Here is a 12,605-nt window from a genome sequence, read left to right on the forward strand (position 1 = left end):
CTGCTCAACAGACAACACCCAGATTAACGCCAACAGCAGGCCTCTGATTACAGCTAATGCTGGTTTGATCTAGTGTTCAGGGATGTGTTAAGAGCACACTATAGCAGGGGTACAGTAGGAGTGGGCAGGAGGGAGGAGAAGGGGGGGTGATCCTCTTATGAGACCCTGGCTGTGAGGGACTGGATCTGAAGCCTGACTGAAGACCAGTCAACAGTGAAATACAGTAGCATCATGTGATACCCCACCTGGGCCAGACAGCCAGCCTCACACTCGCTATTGTGGGGAAATGCAATGTAATGCCATACTACTGTGTCTCTCTGTCAAAGGCATCTCTGCTGCTTTTCCCTGTGTGGTTTATGTCAGAGGAAGTTTTCACCCCTGGCCTCAGTCACATTGATTGGGAATCCCCTGACGCCCATGGATATGAGCCCAAATCCTTCATGCCCTCCTGGCCTTTCTCACTCACACTGTGGCACAAACGTCCTGTATGTATCCCTGATCCATTATGTACTGTACAGGCTCTGGTTTGCGCTGTGTGAGCCCAGCATCTGCTTGGAGTTTTCATCCCATTGCGTAACGCTGCATGCCACCCCTTACCCTACCCACCGTCTCTCTCAAGCACACATGCACGCAAGGGCATGAACACACACACACACACAGTGATGCATGCATCCACACACTCTCACACATACGCACATGCATGTCACACACACACACACACACACACACACACACACACATACATACACATACATTGTTTAACATCATCCTATACTTTTCACTCTTCCCAAACTCTTTCCTGATGCATACAATTTGCAGACTTAGTATTGATTAGGCAAGGCAAAGTCATTTTCTGCACATTTCAATGAAGCAATTCCACATAAGCTTTGTAAATGATGTTTATTTTAGTATGCCATACACCCTTCATATTTAAGACTCATCAGTGTGTCCACAGAATCACATTCCAACCAGAATTAGCACTTGTGCAGTGTTACATTTAGCATGGTCTATTTTAAGTCTGTTAGTCTTGCAAACACAAAGACTTCCATCCCTTAACCAATAATAATCTGACCGATAACACTGAGGTGTGTCTTATCCTGGCACAGGTCAAAGGGTTTTTTTTATAGAGAAAAGGCAGCAAAATATGCGAATAGCTATAAGTGCATATATTTAAGTGACCAAGTATTTTGACTCTGTATTGGGGTAAGCTACATATTAGTCAATACATTTTGGGACATTTTTGAATACATTGTATTGTGTTTTCATTGTGGGGATATACTCTGTCAGATCCCTGAGTTTTTAGACAAACAGTAATAATGTCCCATAATTGTCAATAGAATTTGAAGCATCCTGGCAAATTATACCAATGACTCGCACACAGGTGGGTTATCCGAGTCCTGACTGTGCATGGAGCTCAGGCCAGTGTCTGAGTCGTCATCGTTGGCATTGCATGTCTTTGAAAGCCCCCTGGCTTGCTCCACCCACTCGCTTTTCGTCTCCAGGGGAGGCATCATTGCTGCCTCAGTAACCACAGAGTTGCAGTCATTGTCCTCGCTTGGTGTCTCGTTATCCTCTATATACAATGAGTTCACTTTCTCCAGCAAATCCCGTATCTCCTTTTCTTTCGCCCCCCAAATATCCTGGGTTACATTCAAATCATTCCTGATAGCCTCCAAATCCGTGTTCAAGCGCAGTCCAATGTATAAACTAGTATCCAGCTGCGTTTTGATCCTCTCCTCCTCCAGAAGCAAATCGTTCTCGAATGATGTGTCAGCCTCTAGGGCTAAAGTGTCTGTGTGTGTCGCATGGGCTGTTGATACCCACATAGCGGTCTCTCCCGCGCTGGGTTCCACCTCTTTACTTGACAGCTCCTCTTGCCTTCGCTTCATCCACCTCTGGTTAAGTTCCTCTTGGATCTCCACAGTAATGCTGTCCATGAGCGCTTCGTGCTCAGCCAATTCATCCTGAAGTCTAATCACCTCCTCACACCGTTGGGCATACTCCTCAAACTGGGCAACATCCTCCGCCGAGCACGGCTTCTCACCCTCCTGCTTGGGGAGCCCGTCAGAATGCGCATCCACTAAGTATGTGTCCTGCACGTAATTGATCCCATGCATTTTCATCCTGTCAAAATGAACTTTAGCTTCATACCTTTCTATCTCTCTGTCCAGTTCTTTAATTCTCTGGATCTGTTGGCGGATTGTGTGGTCCTGGGATATGACCAGGTGAACCAAAGTTTCCATTTTCTCCCCAGTGGGCGCATCCTTGGAGACGGTTTGCGCCCTCTTTTTATTTATTTTATCCAACTTTCTGAAAGCTTTCCTAACAATCCGACGTTGTTTCTCAGGTGAGAAGCCCATGGTGGCTCTTGCTGTCCCCTTGTAAATGCACGGGCTCTCCTTGCTGAGCACCACACGGGCCTCTGCGCTCCGGGGTCCGTGGTTAGCCAATGAAGCCTCATTTTTAACCAACACAAACCGCACGTTCTCCTGCTCCTCTCCCCACGCGCCCCAAAGTCGAAGGATCTTTGTTTTATTCGGCAAAATTCTCTCAGATCCTCTCCATTTTTCTACGATGCAATAGGATTGGGGTGATCCCGAGAGCATGGCTGCAGAGACACATTGTTGCAAGTTTTGATCCTCTAGGAGCACATTGACCACATCTGTACAGGTGGTGCGCTTTGACAGTCCGGAGACAAGCTTCTCCTCTCGGCAAACCCACACAGATATCTTACTTTCCTTGGACTCCATCATAAACTAAAACGAAACGTTATTCCCCTTTAGATAACCATTCAAATTCCGTTGAGGCTGGAAACGGATTGGAACAGTTTTGTCATTTAAGTGCTAAATTAGTTGTACATCTGCATACGTTAGAATAGAAAGCAACATCCAACATTCTGAGATAAATTGTTCATTTTACGCGTTCCCTCAGGTAGTTGGTAGCGGATGGGAAGTCCTCGCTATCGCTGTCTGTGTCCAAGTACGCACACTCAACTGCGCCCTTTGCGCGCTGTGCTTACAACCGGAGACTCGCTCTGCTTTGATCACATGACAACTGTACAGTTCCAAAACACTACAAGTAACACCGCCCATACAGTTTGTTACTATCCCAGAGAACCTGATTTCGTATTTTGATAAAACGTGATAACAATTTATATTTAACTAGGCAAGTCAGTTAAGAACAAATTCTTACTTACAATGACGGCCTAGGAATAGTGCCTTGTTCAGGGGCAGAATGACAGATTTTTACCTTGTCAGCTCTGGGATTCGAACTAGCAAACTTTCGGTTAATGGTCCAACGCTATAACCACTAGGCTACGTGCCACCCCAATAACAATAACAATAACAACAACAACAACACTATTATCCATGAATAACAACACCAAACGACTAATACTACAACTAATAATGATAACAATAATTACAACAAGTACCACATCAATAACAATAGTAGTGATATGTACAATTATAACAATACTTATAATAATAATTGTATAAATGCACATGTATTATTATTACTAATATTAATTTATAATAATTTACTCTAGTAAATGTTTATGAATGAGACCCAATGTGTAGGCCTATTCATCTTTCATTTCACCACCCAGGTAAACATCATATTATATCATGTGGTACCTTGGATGATGCCAACAGAAATGCAGACAGCCCTGGGGGTTGTGCAACACTTCGAATAGTGACAATGAGAGGAGTGAATTAAGGTACTGACATCCCTAAATCAGAAGATGTTATCTTACTGCTGAGCAGCTATACTTTTTTTAAAACCAAATACATTAGCGTGCAGTGTACAAGGTAAGACTAATTTACACACATCTGCATAGGAGGCTGTAGCCTAATACATTGCACCATGCGTCTTCTCTGGGTGACACACATATGTCACTTGACTAACAAACACCCCAACAAACAGATGGTAAAAGAAAAGTGGTTGTATTGAGCCAGCTTCGTGGTTCCACGGTACATTGCCTCATCTCACTTTTCTATTCCTACATGTTCATCATCAACATCAGTTCAACAACCCAGTGGGAAAAAAACAGGTTGAATCAATGTTGTTTCCACGTCATTTCAACAAAAACAATTCATTGTGATGACGTTGAATCAACGTGGGAAACGTAACGGAATGTCGACTTTTTTTCACCTAACTTTTCACCTAAATCCAACGACGTGACATTCTTTGTTGATTTTACGTTGACTTCTCATTAGATGACAACTCAACCAAATGTAAACCAAAACTAGACGTTGAAATGACGTCTGTGCCGAATGGGATGATCACTTCCTGGTTCATTCCGAAGGCAGCGTTCTAACCTTGATCTCAAGGATTTATCTGGAATTAGAGAGAAATTCTGACCCCCTGCTGGTACCTGTCAAGTGAGGACAGCTACACCATGAATCAAGACCATAGTAGGGAACATTTCACACCCATTATGAGAGTCCAGTATTCTTGTACTCAGATACAGCTGTGTAAACGCCTCCCTAGAAACAGGAAGTGTAGTAGTCCAAATCTGGCAGGGCTCTGACCCCTGGGAAGATTACACTGGTACACTGTGCATGGATTTAAACATGTCTCCATAATCAGATCCTCTCACACACATGAGCCAGACAGACAGACACACATCTGTTAGATATTATGTGGACAGTGTCAGTGGAGAGAGAGGATAGAGAGAGGGCATTCTGTAGACGGACGAGTTGTTCTGTCTCTGATTATTTAAGCACACTAAACTACTGATGTTACAGTCATTACAACGTAAAACCATTACAAGGTATAACCGTTGTGTGAGTGAGTGAGTGAATGAGAGAGCAATAGACATACCTAGGCTCCAGGTTGAAATATGCTAGCACTTTTTACAACAGTGTTACAGAATGAGCATGTCAGTGCAACTGCTAAACAGCAGCACCGTGGCCTTCAGTCTTTTTTCGGTTGGTCCGATGGACAAGTCTTTCATTTGATAATGGCTCCATCTGGTGTTAGCGTTCAGTATTACCCATGATAACTGTTATTCAAAAAGGAAAGTGATACATTTTACAATGACACTAATGCTTCATAAGTTATTCTCAAAAAATATATATAATTAAGTGCAATAGTCATGCTAGATCTTATTCAAAATGAACGAAGCATAGAACTTTAGCTGAGAGAGGGCTGTGCTCTAGGGATAATAACATTGGGCGGCAGGTAGCCTAGCGGAACCTTAAGAGCTTTGGGCCAGGAACTGAAAGGGTGCTTGTTCATGTAGTCGGCTGGGGGATTCGAACCATCTCTTGATGTGCCCTTGAGCAAGGCACCTACCCCTAATTCCTCCTGTAAGTCGCTCTAGATAAGAGTGTCTGTTAAATGTAAACAATCTTTATCAAAGAGTGCAGCCTGTGTAAGTGGCTTCATTATTGTTGTTATAGGGGCTTATTTTGTAAATTGTTGTCCCAGTTTATGAAATCTAGTTTCATATTTGAAAATACTGCCACATGACACACTGTAACAGTATGGAGATACTGCAACAAGGCTGGCACCAATACAAAAGCCAGGGAATAGCTCCCTCTGTTGTGTATTTGTGGTTAGTACAGCTGATGTGTTCTTACATATTATGTTTATTCATCTAAAGGTTTAGTTAGAATTCAAGTGTTAATGTGGAGATGCTCCGAATTTCTTTTTGTTGCATTCTCACTGTCAGTTGTTCACAGAATAAAAAGGGAGACCATATTTTTCCAGATTTATTTAACTTCAATATTGTATACATACAAAGTATCTAGAAAGCTACAAAATATCGACCACTTTATCAAGAAGGCATCAAAATGTTACGGAGCAAAGACAAGACCATATGCAGTAGAGAACACATACACATAGCAGGTTTTATTTTATTTTCTGTCCCTTGCTCCAACGCTTTACTGTCATGGATATGAAAAGATATCACACTTCTGTACCAAGAAAAGCCAGGATATATCATTTTATACAAAGCACCTTTTTACAAAAAAAAATCTCTGCACACAAACCCAATAGTTGTTTTTATGATACTATCTGAACTATTTAAAAGTTCACTTTAAAGCCAACATCTTAAAATAGTAATAACCAACAAAAAAGGTACCAGTACCTACATTTAGACAAAATTACAAACAAATAACAACAAGAGCTAAACTGCTGATATGATTGTGTGGAGATTCTGTTACACATCCATGCTTTATGTCCATTTTATTCAGAGTGTCCTCTAGACATCCATGCTTTATGTCCATTTTATTCAGAATGTCCTCTAGACAATTCATCTGATCAAAGGCAACAGTCTTCTGGTCCCCAGAGAAATGGGAGGTACAGTCAGCTGTTCCAGCTTGGAACTCACATGTCAAATGTACCAGCAGTGTAGCAGTAACAGCATCACCACCCTCTTGGGGCTTGGAATATACCCAAAATGTAATCACAAACCATCATATACATGTAGAACAATAAAACAGGAACACCTCAGTAAGTTATTCATTAACGTGAACTAGTACACAGGGAAAAAAGGGAGATAAAACAGTCAACAAAGAAAAAATATATATGCCTACTGAACTCCAGTCTCCATAGGGCTGTAGCAAAAATACTGAGCAATTGAACCAACTTTGTCTGTATCCACCAGAAACATTTTCTGCTATGACTCAGAATAAGACGTTCCCATAAATAATTTAGTAAGAATCAGAAAACATGTATCTCTTCTTAAGGTAAAGTTGTAAGCCTATGTGACTTCACAGCTGCTGGAATGAGTCACCATCCTCCATTCTATCAGTTGCTGTCTGGTCAAACAGGCCTTTCACAGACTATAACTTTACACACATGTATAGTACAGGTACTCTTCTTAACAGATCATTTCTTAAAACCAAATTATATTAATATATCATTTATTTCACCATGGATCGACTCACTCACTGTCCCTTGTCATCTAGTACAAACCTTCAACAAGGCAATGTGGTGATTGGTGTCATTACATCTCTTTTTGGTTTAGCAACACTTAATTCAGAATATTTAGTATTTTCATTGCTGGAGATTCTAAACCAAAGGCACTTCCATGCTACAGTGCAGGACATGTCTAGAGATCGTATGTATCTCTGTATTTTTGGTCTTTCAGAACAGGAAAGGCAAAGTCAGTTCTTATTTATGTTAAAAAGTAACTCCGTTTAACTCGTGTGTGTGTGTGTGTGTGTGTGTGTGTGTGTGTGTGTGTGTGTGTGTGTGTGTGTGTGTGTGTGTGTGTGTGTGTGTGTGTGTGTGTGTGTGTGTGTGTGTGTGTGTGTGGTAAAATTTTGTACCAATATGTATATTGGTGAGTGATTTAATATATTTTTTTGTGCGTGTTAAAAACAAAATACATTCTTAAAAGTGAACCAAGGCCAGTTTGACACCATACAATAAGGCACTGTACACTGTTACACTTTGGCAGATTGTACTGTAGTAGAATTCCTACAAAATGTGAAAATGAGTCACCCAGCTTAGGAAAGAGATCACAGCTTTAGTGGCATCTTTTGAAATTCACACGTCCGTAACATGTTTTAAGGCTCGGAATTGGTGTAGGCCACAGATTCATGGGGTGGTGTGAACGTAAAGGCAGCGACATCGGCTAGAACTTAGTAGAAATAACACTGCAATGGCCAGAAAAAAATGCATCATCTGTTTAGAGGCAATGAAACTGCATACTGAACACAGCCCGCTGTCTAAGAAGTGATCCATTTTCTCATGGTTATTTCAGGATATCCTAAAACCTTAAATCACACATCTAAAAGAAAAAGGTAAAAGTTAAAATTGGCATGTCCTAGAAGGGGAACCAAGTGCTTAGGACAAGGTGGCAGTCCACTCAGAGTAGCTAAAGTAGTGCTTTCATGGTTTTTAGAATCAAATCCATTTTAATGACTCCGTCGGACACTGGAACAGGACAGATGTTTGGATTCCTTATTGCAATGTAAGACTTGTAAGCCCTGTCTGAGGCAGAGACACAGGTTGAACTAGGTGTCTGTAGTGTAATCACAGTGCATTCATTCTGCTGTTAGTGTCTAAGACCGTGGATTGTCCAGAGGGATCGGTATCTTATTTCCCTGAAAGAAACAGATGTTTTTGTAAAGCAATAACTTCACTATCATGACGCCCACAATCACCTGCCTTCGACTAACTTTCGTGTAGCAATTTTATTATCCCCAAAATGTTTTTAAAAATGCTTTTCTTTGGAAAACCCATTGGTCAAGTGTGTATGTACGGTTTGTATATCTACACCACAGGAGGCTGCTGAAGGGAGGACGGCTCATAATAATGGTTGGAACGGAGAAAATGGAATTACATCAAACACCTGGAAACAGTGTGTTCGATGTATTTGATACCATTCCACTGATTCCACTCCAGTCGTTACCACGAGCCCGTCCTCCCCAATTAAGGTGGCACCAACCTCCTGTGACCTATATGCTCACAAATCAACTACAGATATACATGTAGTTTACAGGACCCATGGGGAACAGACAACATCTTCCTAGTGTTTTCTAAGTGTACATTACAAGATCAAAGCGGAAGAAGACAACACACACATAATGTCTGCTGACCAAATTAAACCCAACCAACTGATTCCTTACATACTGCCTCTTTTATATGTACATCCTACAAACAAAGATTGACTTGCCATCCTTAAAATGAAGAATTTATCCTGTATCAAAACATAGAACAACTGTACCGCAATTCACAGCTGCAGTCAAACATCAAATACATACATTAATATACAAAGAAATTAATGACAATAGGCCTCGCCCAAAATGTGACCGAAAAGCAGTGCATGTGTGATTTTCAGCTAGAGGCACTGTCACTTTGTTTTGAGGTTCTTTAGTCTATGTAAAGGGAGGATTCAGGGGGTTCAGGAGTCTCATTCCTTCACCAATCGGTAGATATGATGCTGCGCACCGTGCTCGCTGTTCGACACCTCGAACACACACGCCATACACAGCAGAGTCTCCTGTGTGTCCCTGTTCGTCACCACCTGGAAGAGACAGAGATGTCATGTTAGTCATTCGGGACCTAACGCAATCCCACTCCATGTAATGCAATGAGCAGTCTCTGGAGAGGAATATGGGTCTCAGGAAAAGGACTTTCCGATGTTAAAAGGCCCACGGACAGATGTCAATCAGCAAACAGTATGACAAAAACAAGTACATTTGTAAATCTAAGGAATTTAAAGGAGTGTGTGAAGAAAATGAAACAAACAAAACCGGGGCAGGGTTGAGAGTGCACACCCACACATGCATTAAAAAGAGCTCTCTCTGCAGTGGAGAATAGGACTTTAAGCCCCCATGTGATGGCTAATAACAGGGGTCCCCACCCTCTCTGATCGCTCCCCCCCCCTCCTCCTTTCCTCTCCCCTGCAGATGATAAGGCTCCCCACACTGCGTTCCATCCCCTGTGGAATGTTAGGAATGCAGGAGCATGGAACGATGCTCATCTCAGGCCCCAGTCAGAGCTCCTCTTTTCAGGTTCGCTGGAGCCAAAGGAGCCCAGCAGAAAGCTAGCATAAAGGAAAGGGAGGGTCCTAGCCACAGGTTAGAGTAGTGGGAGACTGGCTTTTGTATTTGCCTGCTTTAGGAAGCAGTAGTAGGACGGACAGGACAAGAAGTAATCCTTACCAATAGAATGGTGAAGTTCTCCAGGACACTGTTCATCATGTATTTTTCAGGCAGGTGTTTGAGCTTGTGGATAAAGTTGATCATGTATTCACACATGGGAGACCGGCTTATCCTGTACACAAAGCGTCCGTTCTCAAACCGGGCATACTCCGTCTGGAGAGAGAGAGAACCAACATCCAGAAATGTGTGCCGCATATACTGATAGCTATGTCACACATACTGTATACCTTCACTATATCTGCATCGAACACATCACCCTCCCTAGGAGAGGGGGTGACCTTGACAATTTATTGTTAAAACGAGAGACCGCCTGGATCTTTAATTTAAAGACACTTGCTCCCTTCGGTCTCATCGTAGAGTTTGATCTGATGATTGTGTTTTTGTTATCCATTGTAACTAAAGTGTTTGTAGGCCTATATGATGTAACCTAATTGTAACTATGATCGTATGTAATCCATTCATGCTTTTTTATATGTTCTATTGATATTTGTAAATCGACCAATGAAATCATGCCACAGCTGGCCAGGATTACAGACACCTGTGTGTGTCCTTCCAAACTACATAAACTAGTGACCCGCAGTGTTTGTCATGAAACCCTGATGAAGACAGCTTGGCTGTCGAAACCTTGGTAATAAATGATTTCATCTGAACTCTTAAGAGTGTGCGGCTCACCTGAGAACCTCACCTAACCAGGTGTGCGCTTCTTCCACCTAGACATATACTGATGACTGAATATGTCATTTACAGAATACGATCATTTTTTGGAACAATAAGACTGGTTGAGTACCCACCTCCACCTTCTCGACCACCTGCTTGCCAAAGGAGCACACCTTAGTTGAGCAGGTGATTGTCATGTTCTCGGAGCTCTCATACTGACTGGTCACTCCATAGAAAGCCCCCGCTTCATCCTGAATGTTGCAGTTCAAGTCAGCCTGGGAACCACAAATAACACAATATAAGTTGTTGGTAAGACAGAAATGTGTTCCATTTCTTCATCCATATGAGGTGAAAGAAATGTGTCTTAGCTCAAAAATGGCCATCATCACAATACTGCCCCTCTAAGTGAGAGGGCAATGAGATGACAATTGAATGGAATGCAGAATGTTGTATGGATATGCACCATGCAATGGAAAAATGACAGTGTAGATTGAAAGTCGTAATTTATCTTAAATAAATAATGACCGACACCTGTGAATGTATGACCATCTAGTGGGGCATCAGTGATAAAGTGAACGGATAGTCTTAAATAAATAAAACACTTCTTAGCCACCTCTGAATGACTATGTAAATGTATTCCATATTTGGAACTAGATTATAAAGGAGATTAAATGAAGTTATGTTAAGAGGATGATTCATGCTAGTGAAAAGGAGCAGTGCTCTGAGGGCAGCTCTCCAGGTCCAGGACATCATGTTCATTATGGGGACAAAAAGAGCACATCTCCTTCTATAGCATCCTCCTCCTTCATTAGTCAAAGCAGTTACACTTTAATTATTGTGCAGATTGTGCCTTTCATTTGAAATTCAGATTGGCCGGTCACTTCAAAAGGAATTTGAGCGGGCTGTTCTGGCTGCGATGGCGAGCCCCACTTTGTTGGCTGCCGCTAGTTAGCATTTTCCATTGGGGTAAAATACATGCAATGTTTAAACAGCCATTAAGAGTGCAACCAGGTCACTCCATTGTTTTGAGATATTACACTGAATTAGCGAGCGCTTTGATCACAAGTTCTCCTGCTATGCGAGGCCAAATATAGCAACATGCATTCTGCAGCCATCTTCAGTGTTTAGCCTCTGATTAAACCCGTTCACTAGAGATGAAACCAAACAAATTCCGTTTTCTCTGGGTTGTAAAACAGGAAATGCTTTATACCACAGAAACAACATGAGAAATGATATACAATATATCTTTATGGAGATACTAATGTAGAACAAAATGCATTCAATCTCACCCGTTTCATTTCACAAGCTAATTAATAGTGAGTAGTTCTGTGAACATATTTGTTTAAATATCTGTTTGAGTTTATTTTTCTTCTCCATATCTTTTCTTACTTCTTTCTTCATACAAACACACTGGCCTACTGTACACACTCAAGTGCTATTCAGTCACCAGACCAGTGCAGACACTTTGCAACATGACACTCACCCAAAATTTTATGAGGAAGAAGGAATTCTGGGGACCCTTGCCAAAGAGCTCCTTCAGTCCTCCTTTCTTTTCAGGGAATTTATCATAAATCTGACGAATGTCCACTGACTCCAGCAAGGCATCGCTGTAGGAGTGGTTCGTCTGTCCGATGTGCACAAAGAGGTGCTTGTTGTACTGAAAGACAGTTAACATGAGGATCTTACAGAGCTAATATCAGAAAGACACATATGTAAATCATTAAAAAAATGCTTTTGAGTATTGATCTCTCATAAAGAAGTTGCCAGTTTATTACTGTTCTGTTTTCAATAACTGTAGAACATCTGGCTGACTGAGATCCTCAGCAAAACTATTCTAATTTACAGTACCAGTCAGTCTGTTCTCCATCTGTATGAGATATAAAAATATAAATAAGATATATAGTCATAAGACAAAAAGGAGAAATGCCAGCAAATCCGGGAATATCTTCACAATTAAATCTGTACTATTGTCCTAATGCTCTGGTTGTGAGAGAGTCAAATCTTATCATGAGGGTTATTTCAAAGTCACTGTTGCCCTTTACTTCAGTACCAGAGTGCTGCATGGCCTCTCCAGCCTAGCCTTAAGGCCATGTAACCATCTCAAATATTCAGCTAAATACAAGATTAATGGCTGTTGTCATGCGATATCAATAACAAAATAAAATTCTCGGGGGAATGCAGACAAACCAAGACAGATCGCTCACGTCCAAACCAAACAATAAAGAATGTGAGGCATGAGCTTAGGGCTGCTGGTCTGTGTGCCTTTTCACATGACGTGACATGGGTCTGTGGTCCATCTTACTTCCCCTAATCCCAGTGTTCTGT

General features: G+C 41.6%; 2 protein-coding genes across 9 annotated transcripts in view; both read right to left on the reverse strand.

Moving 5' to 3' along the window:
• Positions 1–881: 881 nt before the first annotated feature.
• LOC106562108 (ras association domain-containing protein 10) lies at positions 882–3,030 on the reverse strand. The gene has a single exon (XM_014126703.2). It carries the CDS (start codon positions 2,751–2,753, stop codon positions 1,359–1,361), a length of 1,395 nt encoding a protein of 464 aa, XP_013982178.1. The 5' UTR covers positions 2,754–3,030; the 3' UTR covers positions 882–1,358.
• A 2,669-nt stretch (positions 3,031–5,699) lies between these two features.
• The window catches only part of LOC106562169 (transcriptional enhancer factor TEF-1), a 56,835-nt gene continuing 49,929 nt past the window's right edge, over positions 5,700–12,605 (reverse strand). For all 8 annotated transcript variants that reach the window (XM_045689135.1, XM_045689132.1, XM_045689133.1 and 5 more), the window contains 4 exons: positions 11,764–11,937; positions 10,415–10,555; positions 9,624–9,776; positions 5,700–8,983 (listed from right to left, as the gene is read on the reverse strand). In XM_045689135.1, coding sequence (XP_045545091.1) covers positions 8,870–8,983; positions 9,624–9,776; positions 10,415–10,555; positions 11,764–11,937 — 582 coding nt within the window. In that variant the 3' untranslated portion in view covers positions 5,700–8,869. The remainder of the gene's footprint in view (positions 8,984–9,623; positions 9,777–10,414; positions 10,556–11,763; positions 11,938–12,605) is intronic.

This window comes from Salmo salar, chromosome ssa11 (assembly GCF_905237065.1).
Source record: "Salmo salar chromosome ssa11, Ssal_v3.1, whole genome shotgun sequence".
Taxonomy (NCBI): domain Eukaryota; kingdom Metazoa; phylum Chordata; class Actinopteri; order Salmoniformes; family Salmonidae; genus Salmo; species Salmo salar.